The sequence below is a fragment of the Phymastichus coffea genome, unplaced genomic scaffold (assembly GCF_024137745.1).
Source record: "Phymastichus coffea isolate CEN01 unplaced genomic scaffold, Cenicafe_Pcof_1.1 PCOF00175, whole genome shotgun sequence".
In the NCBI taxonomy this organism is placed as follows: domain Eukaryota; kingdom Metazoa; phylum Arthropoda; class Insecta; order Hymenoptera; family Eulophidae; genus Phymastichus; species Phymastichus coffea.
The window spans coordinates 116,046-128,091 of record NW_026706986.1 but is presented as its reverse complement, the minus strand read 5'-3'; the positions used below and the strand labels follow the sequence as shown (position 1 = coordinate 128,091).

At 35.5% G+C, this 12,046-nt stretch overlaps 2 protein-coding genes across 6 annotated transcripts in view; both read right to left on the bottom strand.

The window, feature by feature from the left end:
- LOC131673386 (alpha-catulin) overlaps positions 1 to 1,015 on the bottom strand; it is a 93,872-nt gene extending 92,857 nt beyond the window's left edge. For all 3 annotated transcript variants that reach the window (XM_058951322.1, XM_058951321.1, XM_058951320.1), the window contains exon 1: positions 578 to 1,015. In XM_058951322.1, coding sequence (XP_058807305.1) covers positions 578 to 796 — 219 coding nt within the window. In that variant the 5' untranslated portion in view covers positions 797 to 1,015. The remainder of the gene's footprint in view (positions 1 to 577) is intronic.
- A 290-nt stretch (positions 1,016 to 1,305) lies between these two features.
- On the bottom strand, positions 1,306 to 11,428 carry LOC131673385 (myosin-IIIb-like). 3 transcript variants are annotated; one of them, XM_058951319.1, is made up of 17 exons: positions 11,332 to 11,428; positions 10,137 to 10,471; positions 8,557 to 8,838; positions 8,005 to 8,345; positions 7,686 to 7,929; positions 7,210 to 7,601; positions 6,680 to 7,008; positions 6,103 to 6,609; positions 5,745 to 6,031; positions 5,385 to 5,659; positions 4,946 to 5,313; positions 4,266 to 4,618; positions 3,984 to 4,192; positions 3,758 to 3,838; positions 3,113 to 3,280; positions 2,933 to 2,954; positions 2,556 to 2,695 (listed from the first exon to the last, which is right to left on the bottom strand). In XM_058951319.1, exons 1-17 carry the CDS (start codon positions 11,345 to 11,347, stop codon positions 2,684 to 2,686), a joined length of 4,221 nt encoding a protein of 1,406 aa, XP_058807302.1. In that variant the 5' UTR covers positions 11,348 to 11,428; the 3' UTR covers positions 2,556 to 2,683. The 3 variants fall into 3 exon arrangements, with proteins under 3 accessions (XP_058807300.1, XP_058807301.1, XP_058807302.1); XM_058951317.1 differs by lacking the exon at positions 2,933 to 2,954 and having other exon boundaries at positions 1,306 to 2,695; XM_058951318.1 differs by lacking the exons at positions 2,933 to 2,954; positions 3,758 to 3,838 and having other exon boundaries at positions 1,306 to 2,695.
- Between the last annotated feature and the right edge of the window lie 618 nt (positions 11,429 to 12,046).

Sequence of the window (12,046 nt, the reverse complement as noted above, 5' to 3'; positions counted from 1 at the left end):
CTCGAAGCATTTGTAAACACATGTTATTGTCGTGAATTCACGACAAAGACCGAAGCAAAATTTCTTAATCGTAAATCCTTTTTATCGATTTCAAAGATAAAAAAAGGCAACAGAGCATTAGCGCGAAAGTAGCACACACATAGTCGCAATGACCCCATCGAGCGCATAAATACTAAAAAGAAGAAAGAAATGGGAAGCATAATTTACACACGCACACACATACAACAACGCATGAATCGGTGTAGGGCGGTAGGATGGTAACAAGTGCACCGATGACAGATCGGTGTGTGCGGCAAAACCTCGCTAAAGCACGTGAGAGAGTGAATATACATTGAACACATTGTGCGAAAAGAACGTTATGTTGGTTTTGCCGAATCAATCGTCGAGTGTGCGTGGGGCGTTCTAGAAGCTGAAATATGCTGCTTGGGCTATTTTGGGATATATCGCCGACCGATAAAACGTTTCGCCGTCGGTGGCGACGGCGGCTTACATATGCGGTGCCGAGTGGCACTTGTTTTTTGTCGTGAAATAAGAGGAGAAAAACAGAGGAAATTTTTTTCCTACTTTTCTTTCTTACCTTCGACACGAGAGGCAGTACAACCTGCTCGATGCTACGACTCTTGAAATCAAGGCTACTATTTGCTGCTGCTTGTTCCACAAGGTTACTCTCTTTTGTCGACGAAGATGTGCACGCAATGCCAGTCGCAGCTGCAACAGTTGTAGTAGCGGTAGTAGTAGAAGGCTCCACCTTGTCGGTGGTTGTCTTTTCGCTGCTGCTCGTGTCTTCGGTCGCCATTCTTTATTTTTTGAGAGAGACTTTGAAAGAAGCGAGTGAGAGATAGAGACAGCGAAAGAGAGATGTAAAGAGTAAGAGAGAAAAAGAGAGCTTGTGTTTACGCGCACGATGCCCTGGTCGCACTAGCTGCAACGTAGCAGCACGGAGTTCGATGCACCAACACACATGCGACCCCCTCCTCCTCCTCTACAACAACGTGCACGATGCACGCACAATTCTTTTTCGCGGTTGTACGAGAGGGAGCTAGGCGCCACTGAGGCACACGCGGACGATACGCCAAGCCGGTCGCCCCGCATCACGCCCCGAATACACGCGACATCTCATGGAGAGCTTTCCAAGTTGTAGAGCTTAGACAAAAGCCCTGTAGATAACAAGAGCTTTTCCAGGCTTGACTGATTAAGAATCTAACAAGTTGTGATGATAGACTCGAGTGTTTTCATATTTTGTTGAAATAATCGTTAGGATAAATTGGGTTATTGAAGAAAGACAGCGATGCGTATATTTTAGAGAACATTTTTATAGGCTTGCTAAATTATAACAATAATATTTCTTTGTAGATTTTACATTTATTACTTTAGCAATAGTGAAATACCGACTCAATAATAATTTTAACCTTACATTATTAAGTAATATAGGAGCTTAATAATTCCAGTTTAAATATTAATAACGATAATAATAATATTCTTTACTGCTTTGTAAATGAATATTGATTTTTGGTTTGCAAAAAATTGAGCCACTGGTGTCTTATCTCTAATTACCTAGTTACGAACACAATAGTTTTTATTATTTTCTACTGAAATGATCGCTGAACTGCGATAGTTTAGATTGATAATGACTAGTACTAAACATGCGCACATTAATTATTATTCGATTAGTTAATCTGAAAACAAATGAAAAAAGAAATCTTTTAAAAATCATTTTAAACACTGCTTCGTATAATCGCGCGCAGCCAATATAATGTTTCTAGATTATTAATCACAGTTGACGATCGAACAATCCACAACTTGTTTGTCACAGTAGCAATCTTTTAATAATAAAAAACATCTAATATCTGAGAAACATAAACTTCATGGAATAGTTCTAAAAGCGATAAATGTAAGACTGAAAATCGATCTGAATTTTTACTCAATTGCAACTTGTTATTTCCGACTGCCGACAATTCGACAATTGACGTTTGGTGCCGGTGGCGCTCTCCTTTTCACCTGCTTACCGGTAACTTTTTCTTTGACGGCAGTAGCTCCGTTACAGCCTTTCCTCTTACGAAGAGACTCGGTTGGCAAATATTCGGCTGGCCTCAATAGTTTACGGAAATTGTAAGGCCCATTAATGTCTTCCGTATCCTGTTGCTGCAGCATTTTCTTTTCCTCGTTAACTTTTGTTGGCCTGAGAAATTTCCTAAGATCTGGTGTTATTCCGATTGTGTCATTAATAGATCTTACTGCTATCGTTGGATGGCTGTTGACCAAATTTCGTGCAATGATCGGTCTTTGTCTGTTTTTATCTTGGTCATTAATTATTATTTTATTATTATTATTATTATTATTATTGGTGATATTGTAGTTGTTATCCTGGCTGCTTATTCGATCGATCAGGTTGGTCATGGGCAGTCGGCTCAGCTCGTTTTTTCGTTCTCCTACGTTATTGTTGTTATGCCTTTGCTGCTTGATCATTTTGTCTCGATGTTGTTGATGATTCTGTCGGTTATTGTTGTTAACGAAGCTGTTGATCCCGTTCGTTGGTAAAACTGGCTCGATGACCTTGTAACTAACTCCGATTCGTATGCCAGTTGCAGGGTTGATATACGCATTGTTATTAGCGTTAGGCAACTGCGGCTTCTTGGCGGGTGCTCGATTATCTGGTGAGGATCGCATGTGATTACGCAGCTCATTAGTCCTTGTACTGGAAATAATTTAAAAATTATTACTCAATATTCAATTTTTTTCCGATATCTTCAAATTGTCAATTGCGGGTGTTAATTGGCATTTCGAAGTTTTTATACAAAATAACTAAAAATATTTGTATAAAAAGTCATAATGTACAGATGAATCTTTAACAAAGCAAAAGAAATAAATATAGGAACTCATGCATTTTCTATACTAAACACCTAGGAAACGGATAAAATCAAACAGGATATACCTGAAAGTTTGCCATGATACCTCTGATATAGGAAATAAAAGTGAAATAATAATCACATTAGTATAAGTTGAATAAGCTCTAAATGGCTAGATAACATCAGCCATACAAAATTTGCATACAACATCATAATTTATTGTTTCATACATGCAACATTTATACTTGACGAAAAATGATAATTACTTAATCGATTTCGTCGAACTGTCTCCCACTTGAATTTCTGCTGGATTTCTCAGGGCTTTATGCCAAATATCTGAAAGTTGTTGTTCCGGAGCGACTGTGTAATCTCCATAAGCTTGTAGACGTTCTCTTCTTTCGGCATTCAGCTCCAGTACTTGACCCATTCGACCTCTGTGATTTTAAAGAACGTTCCAATCAGTATTATCTTAATAGTGACCATTGACTGTATTATTTCTACACCGAGTAATAAAAATTGCACACTCCACGTTTAATAATAATATTTTTCTGCATTATATGTATATAATCTCATTTGAACTTGAAAGAATACATCATGATGTCTTTGATATATTCTTCAAATAAGATGATTTTATGAGAAATGGTGTCGCAAATTTTTTCATTACTCGGACTGATTAATGAAGAGCACTCTGAAAAGAAAGTAATTGTGGACGAAACAGTGATCTACATGCTAAAAAATAAGGAAATTTATATTATTGTATCGAGGTGAAATCGACGATTAGGTGAAATGACGGTTGGTTCAATTAAATAAATAATCGAAAGATAACAGATTTCCTTACAATATATCTAATGACAAATATATTCAAAGCAACAAAGTCTATAGTAACTAGCTCAAAAACCACACAATAATACCTCCCCGATGGCTGAAGGTCATTTTCTAGCTGTATCAACGGTAAGTCCCAGCCAACTTCTTCTTCTTCGAAGTCGGAACCACTTTCGATGCGAGTGCCCGAAATCATGGTGAAATCCGAAATTAAAATTTTCATATTTTGTGTTTATATTATAATATACGCATTAAATTTCACAATTTCCGCGTGGAATGTGCTTTTTACAAAATCAAAATAAATTGAGTATCTACCTGCTCATTTCTTCCTTAAGGTCACGGTAATATTTGACAGTATCATCAGCTTCTGGTTGGTTTCCATTGCGATATTGCAAAACCTTTCTGGCCATTTTAAAGCCTTCCGGAACAACGTAGTCTGGTGGTAAGTCCTCAATTTCGTATAATCGTACTCCAGGCTTGTTGCGACGTAAGTACTTATGCACTTCTTGGTTCTTCATATGTACCTAGAATAGAAAACATACTCTCGTGTATAGAAACCTGAAAATTGTAATAAAGGAATGATTTTACGCTAATTACAGTCTGCGCAAAGTGAATTAAATCAGCTTGTCTGAGCTTAGGATGGATATTATCTTTAGTTGCCGGCTTATTTCTGACACGTTCTTCTGTCTTATACCATCTTCTGATAATGAGAGCCGCATCTTCATTTTTGAGACCTTCGCGTAGTAATGCCTGATGAGCTTCTTTCTTATCGTCATAATCATTCAAAATATTTTTGTAACGTTCTTCTAGTTCATAACCAAATTTCTTACGAATTGTGTATCCTCTGAAATGACTCTGAATAATTACGGCAGCATGCTCTTCATTTTTCAAATTTTCATCTGCATCAACGGATGCTTGTCTTGATGCTCTTGTCCTGTCAACTATTTCTTCTAAAATATGTAATTCAAAGTGATGAAAAATAAATCACAATATATTAACTGTCAAAAACGGAGTTGATTGAATAATCTAGTTTAATAAAATTATCGCTACAGGAAACACTTATCAATCGGAGAGGATAGCATCTAATTGAATCGACAGATTTTTATTTTGTATTAAAGAATCAGTATTAATAGCAATGGGCTTGACATAAAAATCTACGATAATTACAAGTACTTTTCTTAGATGACATAATAAGATTGTAATACTTCAGAGTCATACGTTCAAACTACATAGAAAAAAATTGACCATTGCTAATTGGAGTATTTAAAAATGCTTACCAGCAGATTTTTGAAGTACGGAAGCTTCTTCATCCATATTCCTTTTTCTGATGGCTTTAATGGCATGCTTTCTGGCAAGCCAACCTCGAATATGACGCTGCAGCGTTACTACCGACACTGCCAGCTGCCATTTCTCCTTCTTGAAGCGAATCTTAGCTAACCATCTTCGTACACATGCTTGCACCATTACAATCTTTCTTAGCTGTTCTTCGTATTGCTTGGACAAAAATTCAACATGATAGTACTTGAGGAATACTTTAGTGCGGCCCAAAGCCCAACCATCCATCTTCAAACGCACTAGAAGTAAGCGACAATTGTCGCGATTTGCGATTACCCGTTCATCCCAACCAAAAGCAAGAAAACAGTATCTAAAACGTAATTTTTAATACTGTCACAATCAATCTGTTATCAAAAATATATTTATGTTAATTGTACATACCTCTTTAAGAATTCATTAAATAATATTCGATGAGAGAATCCATTTTGCCTTATTCTAATAGTTTCCAGTACACCAGTGTATCTCAGCTGTTTAATAACCTTTTCTTTATCGAAGAACTTTGGACTTCTATTGTCATTAGGTTTGATACATCTAACAAATTGCGGTAAACCAGATACCATCTTCTGCAGCAAATCCATAAGCGAATATCTAAAGTATGTCGCCACGGTCTGTTGCGCTCGTGACTGGGATGCTAATCCTCTGCTTGAATATCGTTCCTTTATATTTACAAAATAATAATTATCGAAGTAAATTGAACAATTGTTAACGTATGTACATAACAATTATTTATATATAATATACCTTTGTACTGTGTCCAGAAGACGTTAATTTTCGGGAATCTGTATCATGGATAGCAGAATATAGATTACCAGTTTTCGTAATGGGGCACTGGAATAGGAAGCGAACCATGTCAAACTGGGATTGACGAACAAGTTGTATAACCTCGGGTGGCAGAAAATTTCTGTTCTTTTCAAGAAAACCATCTGCCTGATATACTACTCGTCCCGCAAAGTGATGAATAGCAAAACAAACAGCATCTGATTTTGGTCTTACATAGAATTTTGATTTGATGTTGTTATGGAATTTTTCTGTCAATAAATGAAAGATTAGGTGTAAAGTTCACCATACGAAAAAATATCTATCATTATATTAATTTTACCAATCAAAGATTTATCATTAGCTCTTGGAAATCGACTTTCCTCATCTAAGAGTGCCAACAATCCCATTGGTTTACTTAGTAGCATATCAAGTACAGGCCGGTTATCTGAAAACTCGACTAAATCCACCGGGATACCCTCAGCCATATACTCTTGCTGCTCCCAGGTGAAAATATGTTGGTTGAAATAATATTGAATTTGTTCATTAGCAATATTAATGCAAAGCTGCTCAAACGAATTTTTCGGGAAATTCTCGAAGCCGAAAATGTCGAGCAGTCCAATAGCCAAAGGTTCATAATTAGGAGAGCGATTAAAACTGAGCAATATATTAATCTGATTGACCATCCAGTCAAACAAACGGCCATAGAGTCCTTTGGCCATGGCATCACGTGCAGCACAAGCTTCCACAACTGTATTATTGCGGGTAATTGTTTCGCCGCGTGTTACCACTGAGTTTGATGTTATAGCATCAACGAGATCGTTCGGTTCGATTCCTAACAGTCTTGATACTAAACAAAATATAGTTATAGTTACATCTTTCATAAATTAATAATTTATACGAATTATGCTAGTAAATACCTCGCAATACAGGTTCATTATCAACAACTTCACTTTTATTGTCGGTATTATCTTCGGAGACCACTTCGGTAAATTCAATATCACCGAGATGGAGTACTGCTGCCAAGACGCTATAAACAGTGTCAATTTCAGCATCATGAAAACCCAGAACTTTAAATCCATTTTTAAGCTGCTGAAATTTGTCTATATGAGTCTGTGATGTATCGACTTTATCGGTGAAGTATCGGTGGTTTTGTCGTAACTCAGGATTCAAGAAAAATTCTTGCAAACGGTTGTCAGCTTCAAGACCATCATACATATAGTAGAAAATGTGGAAATTTCTCTCTCCTCTGTAATCCAAAAATATAGTTTTGAAATATAAATAAAGCATTAATTTTATTAAAAATGATGTTGTTTGAAGCTCGTAATTACTAAAAACAATTAGGTTTATCTTTAATCTAAAGAGTAAAAAATCAAGCTCACGATAAATAATCACTATATTTTTCCAAATTTTTCACGCTCTTGAAACTAAAACAAATCATAGTACTTACTCAGCTTGCGCAACGACCCGTGATTGTTCTAGCAAATACACGGCAATCCTAGCACCGGTGACCTTACCACCTTTAGTCATCGTAAGATCTAGATATTTTCCAAACCGTGATGAGTTTGCATTTATACCAGTAGTTGCATTTCCAAATGCTTCCATTATGGGATTTATCTGAAGAATGCGCTCTTCTAAATTACGATTAGGAGCTTTGCTTAGATACACCAGCTGCTTAAGCAACAAATTAGCCGACTCAGTTTTACCGGCACCCGACTCGCCGCTGATAACTATGGCTTGGTTTTGCCGCTGATGCAGTAGCGCTTGATAGGCTGCATCCGCTACGGCGAATATGTGTGGCGGGTTGTCGGAACGGGCTTGGCCTTTGTAACGCTTTTGCTCCTGAATTCAAATTATATGAGAAATTATATTGGAATTACTTTTTTTTTCTAAACATTTGCTCTCTATTGTTACTGAATACTATACCATTCCTGTATAAAGGCCGAGATTCGCAAATGGATTAACTGCAACAAGGATGTCACCAATGTAAGTGTAAATTTGCGATCTTTCATAACGGTTTTGTAGTTGGTCAACAATTGCATCTTCCGAGAGCATATCTAGCGCTGCTAAATCATCCATATACATTTTTTCGGGTCGCGTTTTTCGATCAGTTTTTAGTTTTCCATGCTTAGTCGTTACTTCTGGCTGTCGATGTACTTTACCTTCGGATCTAAGTAGCAAAGAAAATGTTAATAATAAGTTAAAGCTATTTCTAATGTATCAAAACCCAATCGAAAAGTCTTACCTTTGCCGTTTGATTTCTTCCTGTATTTGAAGTCTTATATCATCCATTCTTTCCTCAATACTCAAAAGCAAAGGATGCTCTTTCAGTTCACAAGCAAACGGACGATGCTCAAGATCTTTGACAAGGCACTCGGTAATAAAATCAACCAACTCCGGCATATGAATATCTGGATTTTTTAAGGAAGGAGGCGGATTACGAGGAATTTGAAATAAGGCACGCATTGGATGTAGTTCAGACAGTGGTGGGTCACCCTCTGATAATTCGATAGCCGTGATACCAATCGACCATACATCGCAGCGTGAATCATACGAAGAGTCGAGCTGCTGCTCGCAAGCAATCACCTGTAACATGGAATTTTCGACGTCACTTAAGTTTAGCATAACAGTATGGTTTCTTTGAGGCTAATGAACGCATCGTGCAAGTTATAATTACAGCGATTTGTAGTTTGAATATTACTACCTTTATCTTTAATTCAATACATCGAGTATTATGGTCAATAACACAATGATTGAGCATAGGTAAACAAGACTAATAAAAAATTCATGTAGATACCTCAGGTGCCATCCAGTATGGCGTTCCAACAGATGTATTCCGCCTAACATAAGTTGCCGCAAGATGCGACGAAACGCCAAAATCAACGAGTTTGACTCGTGCATCCTCAGTCAACAAGATATTGTGGCCTTTCACGTCACGATGCATGCAATGATTGTTATGTAAGTAAATCAATGCTTCGACGGTCTCACGCAAGATGTAGGCTATCTGGTCATCGGTCAAACGGCTTCCACGCCTTTTCAGTCCCTGTACTAAGTCCGTCACAGAACCGCCAGTGCATAACTGTGCAAAGGATAATGTAAAGGAAAATATCGACAAAAACGTGAAGAGAATTGATAGGCGATATGGAAAATGTTATAAAATTATTAAAAATATGCGATTTTTTAAGTATATTGATCTTTCAAGCAATATTTTTTTCAGTCAAATGAAAGTTTCATGCAATAAACATTGCCATAAAATATAAAATTCACTATTATCAAGTACAACTCTCTCCGGAAATATCTTCTATTTTCCGCTTGAGCGTGCTCTCTCGATTTAAACGTGATTTCCATGACGATTACGGATATTAATCTACAAGTTATAGTACAAAAAATTTACACCTCAAGACGAGACAATTTCTATCATTGGTGCGGCATTGAAACAAAGACTTTCTCTGTTCCTATCAGTGGAACAGAGAAGAACGAACGGAAACAAAAAATTGCAATTGTAAGCGCTTTGCGCTACTTTCTCAAATATAGCAGCAATCGGCATCTGATTGAGTGTCATGCTTGCGATTTTACAGACGATAACTGTGCACGATGTCGTCATTGTCTATGCCGATATTTTCACTCGTGCGAGAAGAAACAATGGATAATAATTCGAATATTTTCTATATAATTACACCAATTTTCTTGGCTGAGATGCACGCCGATAACTGCTTATTGATAGTATATTGAGAATTCAAATAATAATCTTCAAATTGGACAAAAAATGTAGTCTTAAACAACATAAATTTTTCTCACATTGTCTAGTAGATATTATGTTATTTACTTTATTAAGAATTTTGGTTAAGAATATCGAAATGTGAATCGAAAACAAAACTAAATATCGCTGAAATTCTTGATTTCCGATATCCGGTATTGCAGTAATTTATCCAATATATATTTATACATTTAAATGTATTGTTGTATTAATGATTCTTATTACTATCTAATATTATACGGAATTAATTCATCTTAAGCCAAGTACAAATTGTAATGATTGGTTTAACTGCATTGAGTATCATAAGAATGTTATAAGTTGTACAGTTTTAGTAGATCAGAGAAATATTTTTAACTTGTTATAAGATAGAAATAAAGAATTGTTTAAAATTGTAGATTCATGATCATCTTCCATGAAAATAAAACTCTATTTAATGCTGAAAGCAATTATTTGAATAATTAGTCTATTCACCTACCATCATAAATTTTTGTTCTATCATAAATTCAAATTTTATTTCTGTTTAAATATAAAAACTTCCACTTAATAATCTAAAAACGTTGATTTGGATATAAGAAATTTCGCAAATAAACTAAATTTATCATTATTTTCCGTTGACTCACCTCCATAACAAACCAAAGCTGATCCTCTTCTTGAGCAGGCTTTGCTCTTTTAAGAAAAATTCCATGAAATTCCGGAATATTAGGATGCATACTAAGATCCCGTAACACAAGAAATTCTTCTTCTATTTCCTCGATGTTATCAGCGACATTCTCGAGAATTTTCACGGCCACTTGAGATCCCGTTTCCTTTTCACGTGCTGAGTATACTTCACCATAAGTGCCTTCGCCAATTAACTCCTCAAGAGAAAAACGGTCCTCCGGATCTGGGATCGAGTCAAAATTTACGTGTTGACTTAGGCCACGGTACGCCATGTTGGTACCGCCACTAGTCATTTCTGTAACATATAAAAAAACGTTCACATTGATTTTGTTTTTCAATTGTTTTAGTATTTTACGTAATTAGCCATTTTGAAATTGAATATTTTTGTGTTAAATATCAGTCGAAAATATTTTTTAGACGACTTCAAAAAATATTTAGTAGTAGCATAACTATAAAATATTAGTATTACTATAAAAGTATTACTATTAAATCTCATTCGTAATTTTCAATCTTACGCAGTAACGGGTGAAATAGAAGAATGACTAACTATCGTAAGTATTGACTTCGATAGGTACTATTATAAAAACCAAAATATCCTGTTCACTGCGAAATTACTGATATTTTGCTAAGGGTTCTTATAGTTTCAGGCTTATAATTGAAATAAAAATAGAGATTAGCTAAAAAGGACTAAACTGTATTTTTATTTTGAATTATGCATTATTAATTTTATGGTTATTCAAAAATATTGTAATTTATTTTCACTGTAACCATCAGTATTGATAATTTTTCATGACTGAGCCGTAAAAAATAAACTAAAAAAACAAAATTTGCTAAAAAGCGAAAATTTCAATTTGGAATATTTAGTTTTATTCAAAAATCATAATCATTAAAAACGAACACCATCATTTTAAAAATTTCATTTCCTTCTTAATATTGGAAACATCAAACTTTTTCCATAAAAGATAAGCTTACTTCAACTTGAAAATCAGGCGTACGGATAATTGTACACGGTCTTATCACACATACAAATTATTATACACGATAACATAGTGTAAGAATTTATACACACTGATTCGTACCATGTGATTGTGCACAATAGTTTATGTGTACAATAAAACCGTTTACATTTGTCTGCACGCCAAAAATCACACTAACCAATAATATCAGCCATAATATCTAACTAGAGAAACGCAAAGCACTTTAAAGTAAAAACGAAGTGAAGAACATCGCGACGCCAAGCAGTGTCGGGTAGTCACTGGGACTATGTCTACTTGGAGAATGCTAATCAGATACCTGTTAACCCCTGTAATTGGATCGAATTTGAGGCCATAGTCTCGCGCGCGCATCCCTCAGTTACGTAAACTACGAATTGACCAATTTATTACTAACCACAAAAGTTTGCAAACTTTTTTAAGCTTTAACGGCTAAGACTTTCTTTATTTGAAGAAATCTCAGAAGTTAATCTTGAAGTGCTTAAATACTTTGATATATTTTATATAATTTATATGATATCTGTATTAAGTGTGTAATCCAATTTATTGCCAGGACACTTAATGTAATTTCGAAAAGAACTGTTCATTTCAAAACTGACTTATTTTGTTTTTGTTGCAAAACGCGAACCTACTGTGCTTTGAAAAATAGGATTCTATATTTAGACCTAGTTTTATTAAATACAAAGCAAGAAACCTTATCAAGTGCGAAGCCAATGGTGGCATCATGAATAGCGTGTTAGAATATGGATCAATTCGATAGGACAAGTGTAGAACGCTGTCAAAGTTCTTGGCACATTGAATTGGAGACAAAGGAACATCAATCGTTTTTGTTGAGAGGATCCTAGTCTATTCATTCAGTTGCAATTTGTTTCATTCTA

What these genes read in the sequence shown, in the direction of transcription:
- LOC131673385 (XM_058951317.1), bottom strand. An exon ending in AGCTTTGGTTTGTTATGGAG is followed by an intron (nt 8,839 to 10,136) that starts GTGAGTCAACGG and finishes TCCTTTGCACAG; the next exon opens with TTATGCACTGGCGGTTCTGT. An exon ending in AGTTCGACGAAATCGATTAA is followed by an intron (nt 2,696 to 3,112) that starts GTAATTATCATT and finishes AATTATTTCCAG; the next exon opens with TACAAGGACTAATGAGCTGC.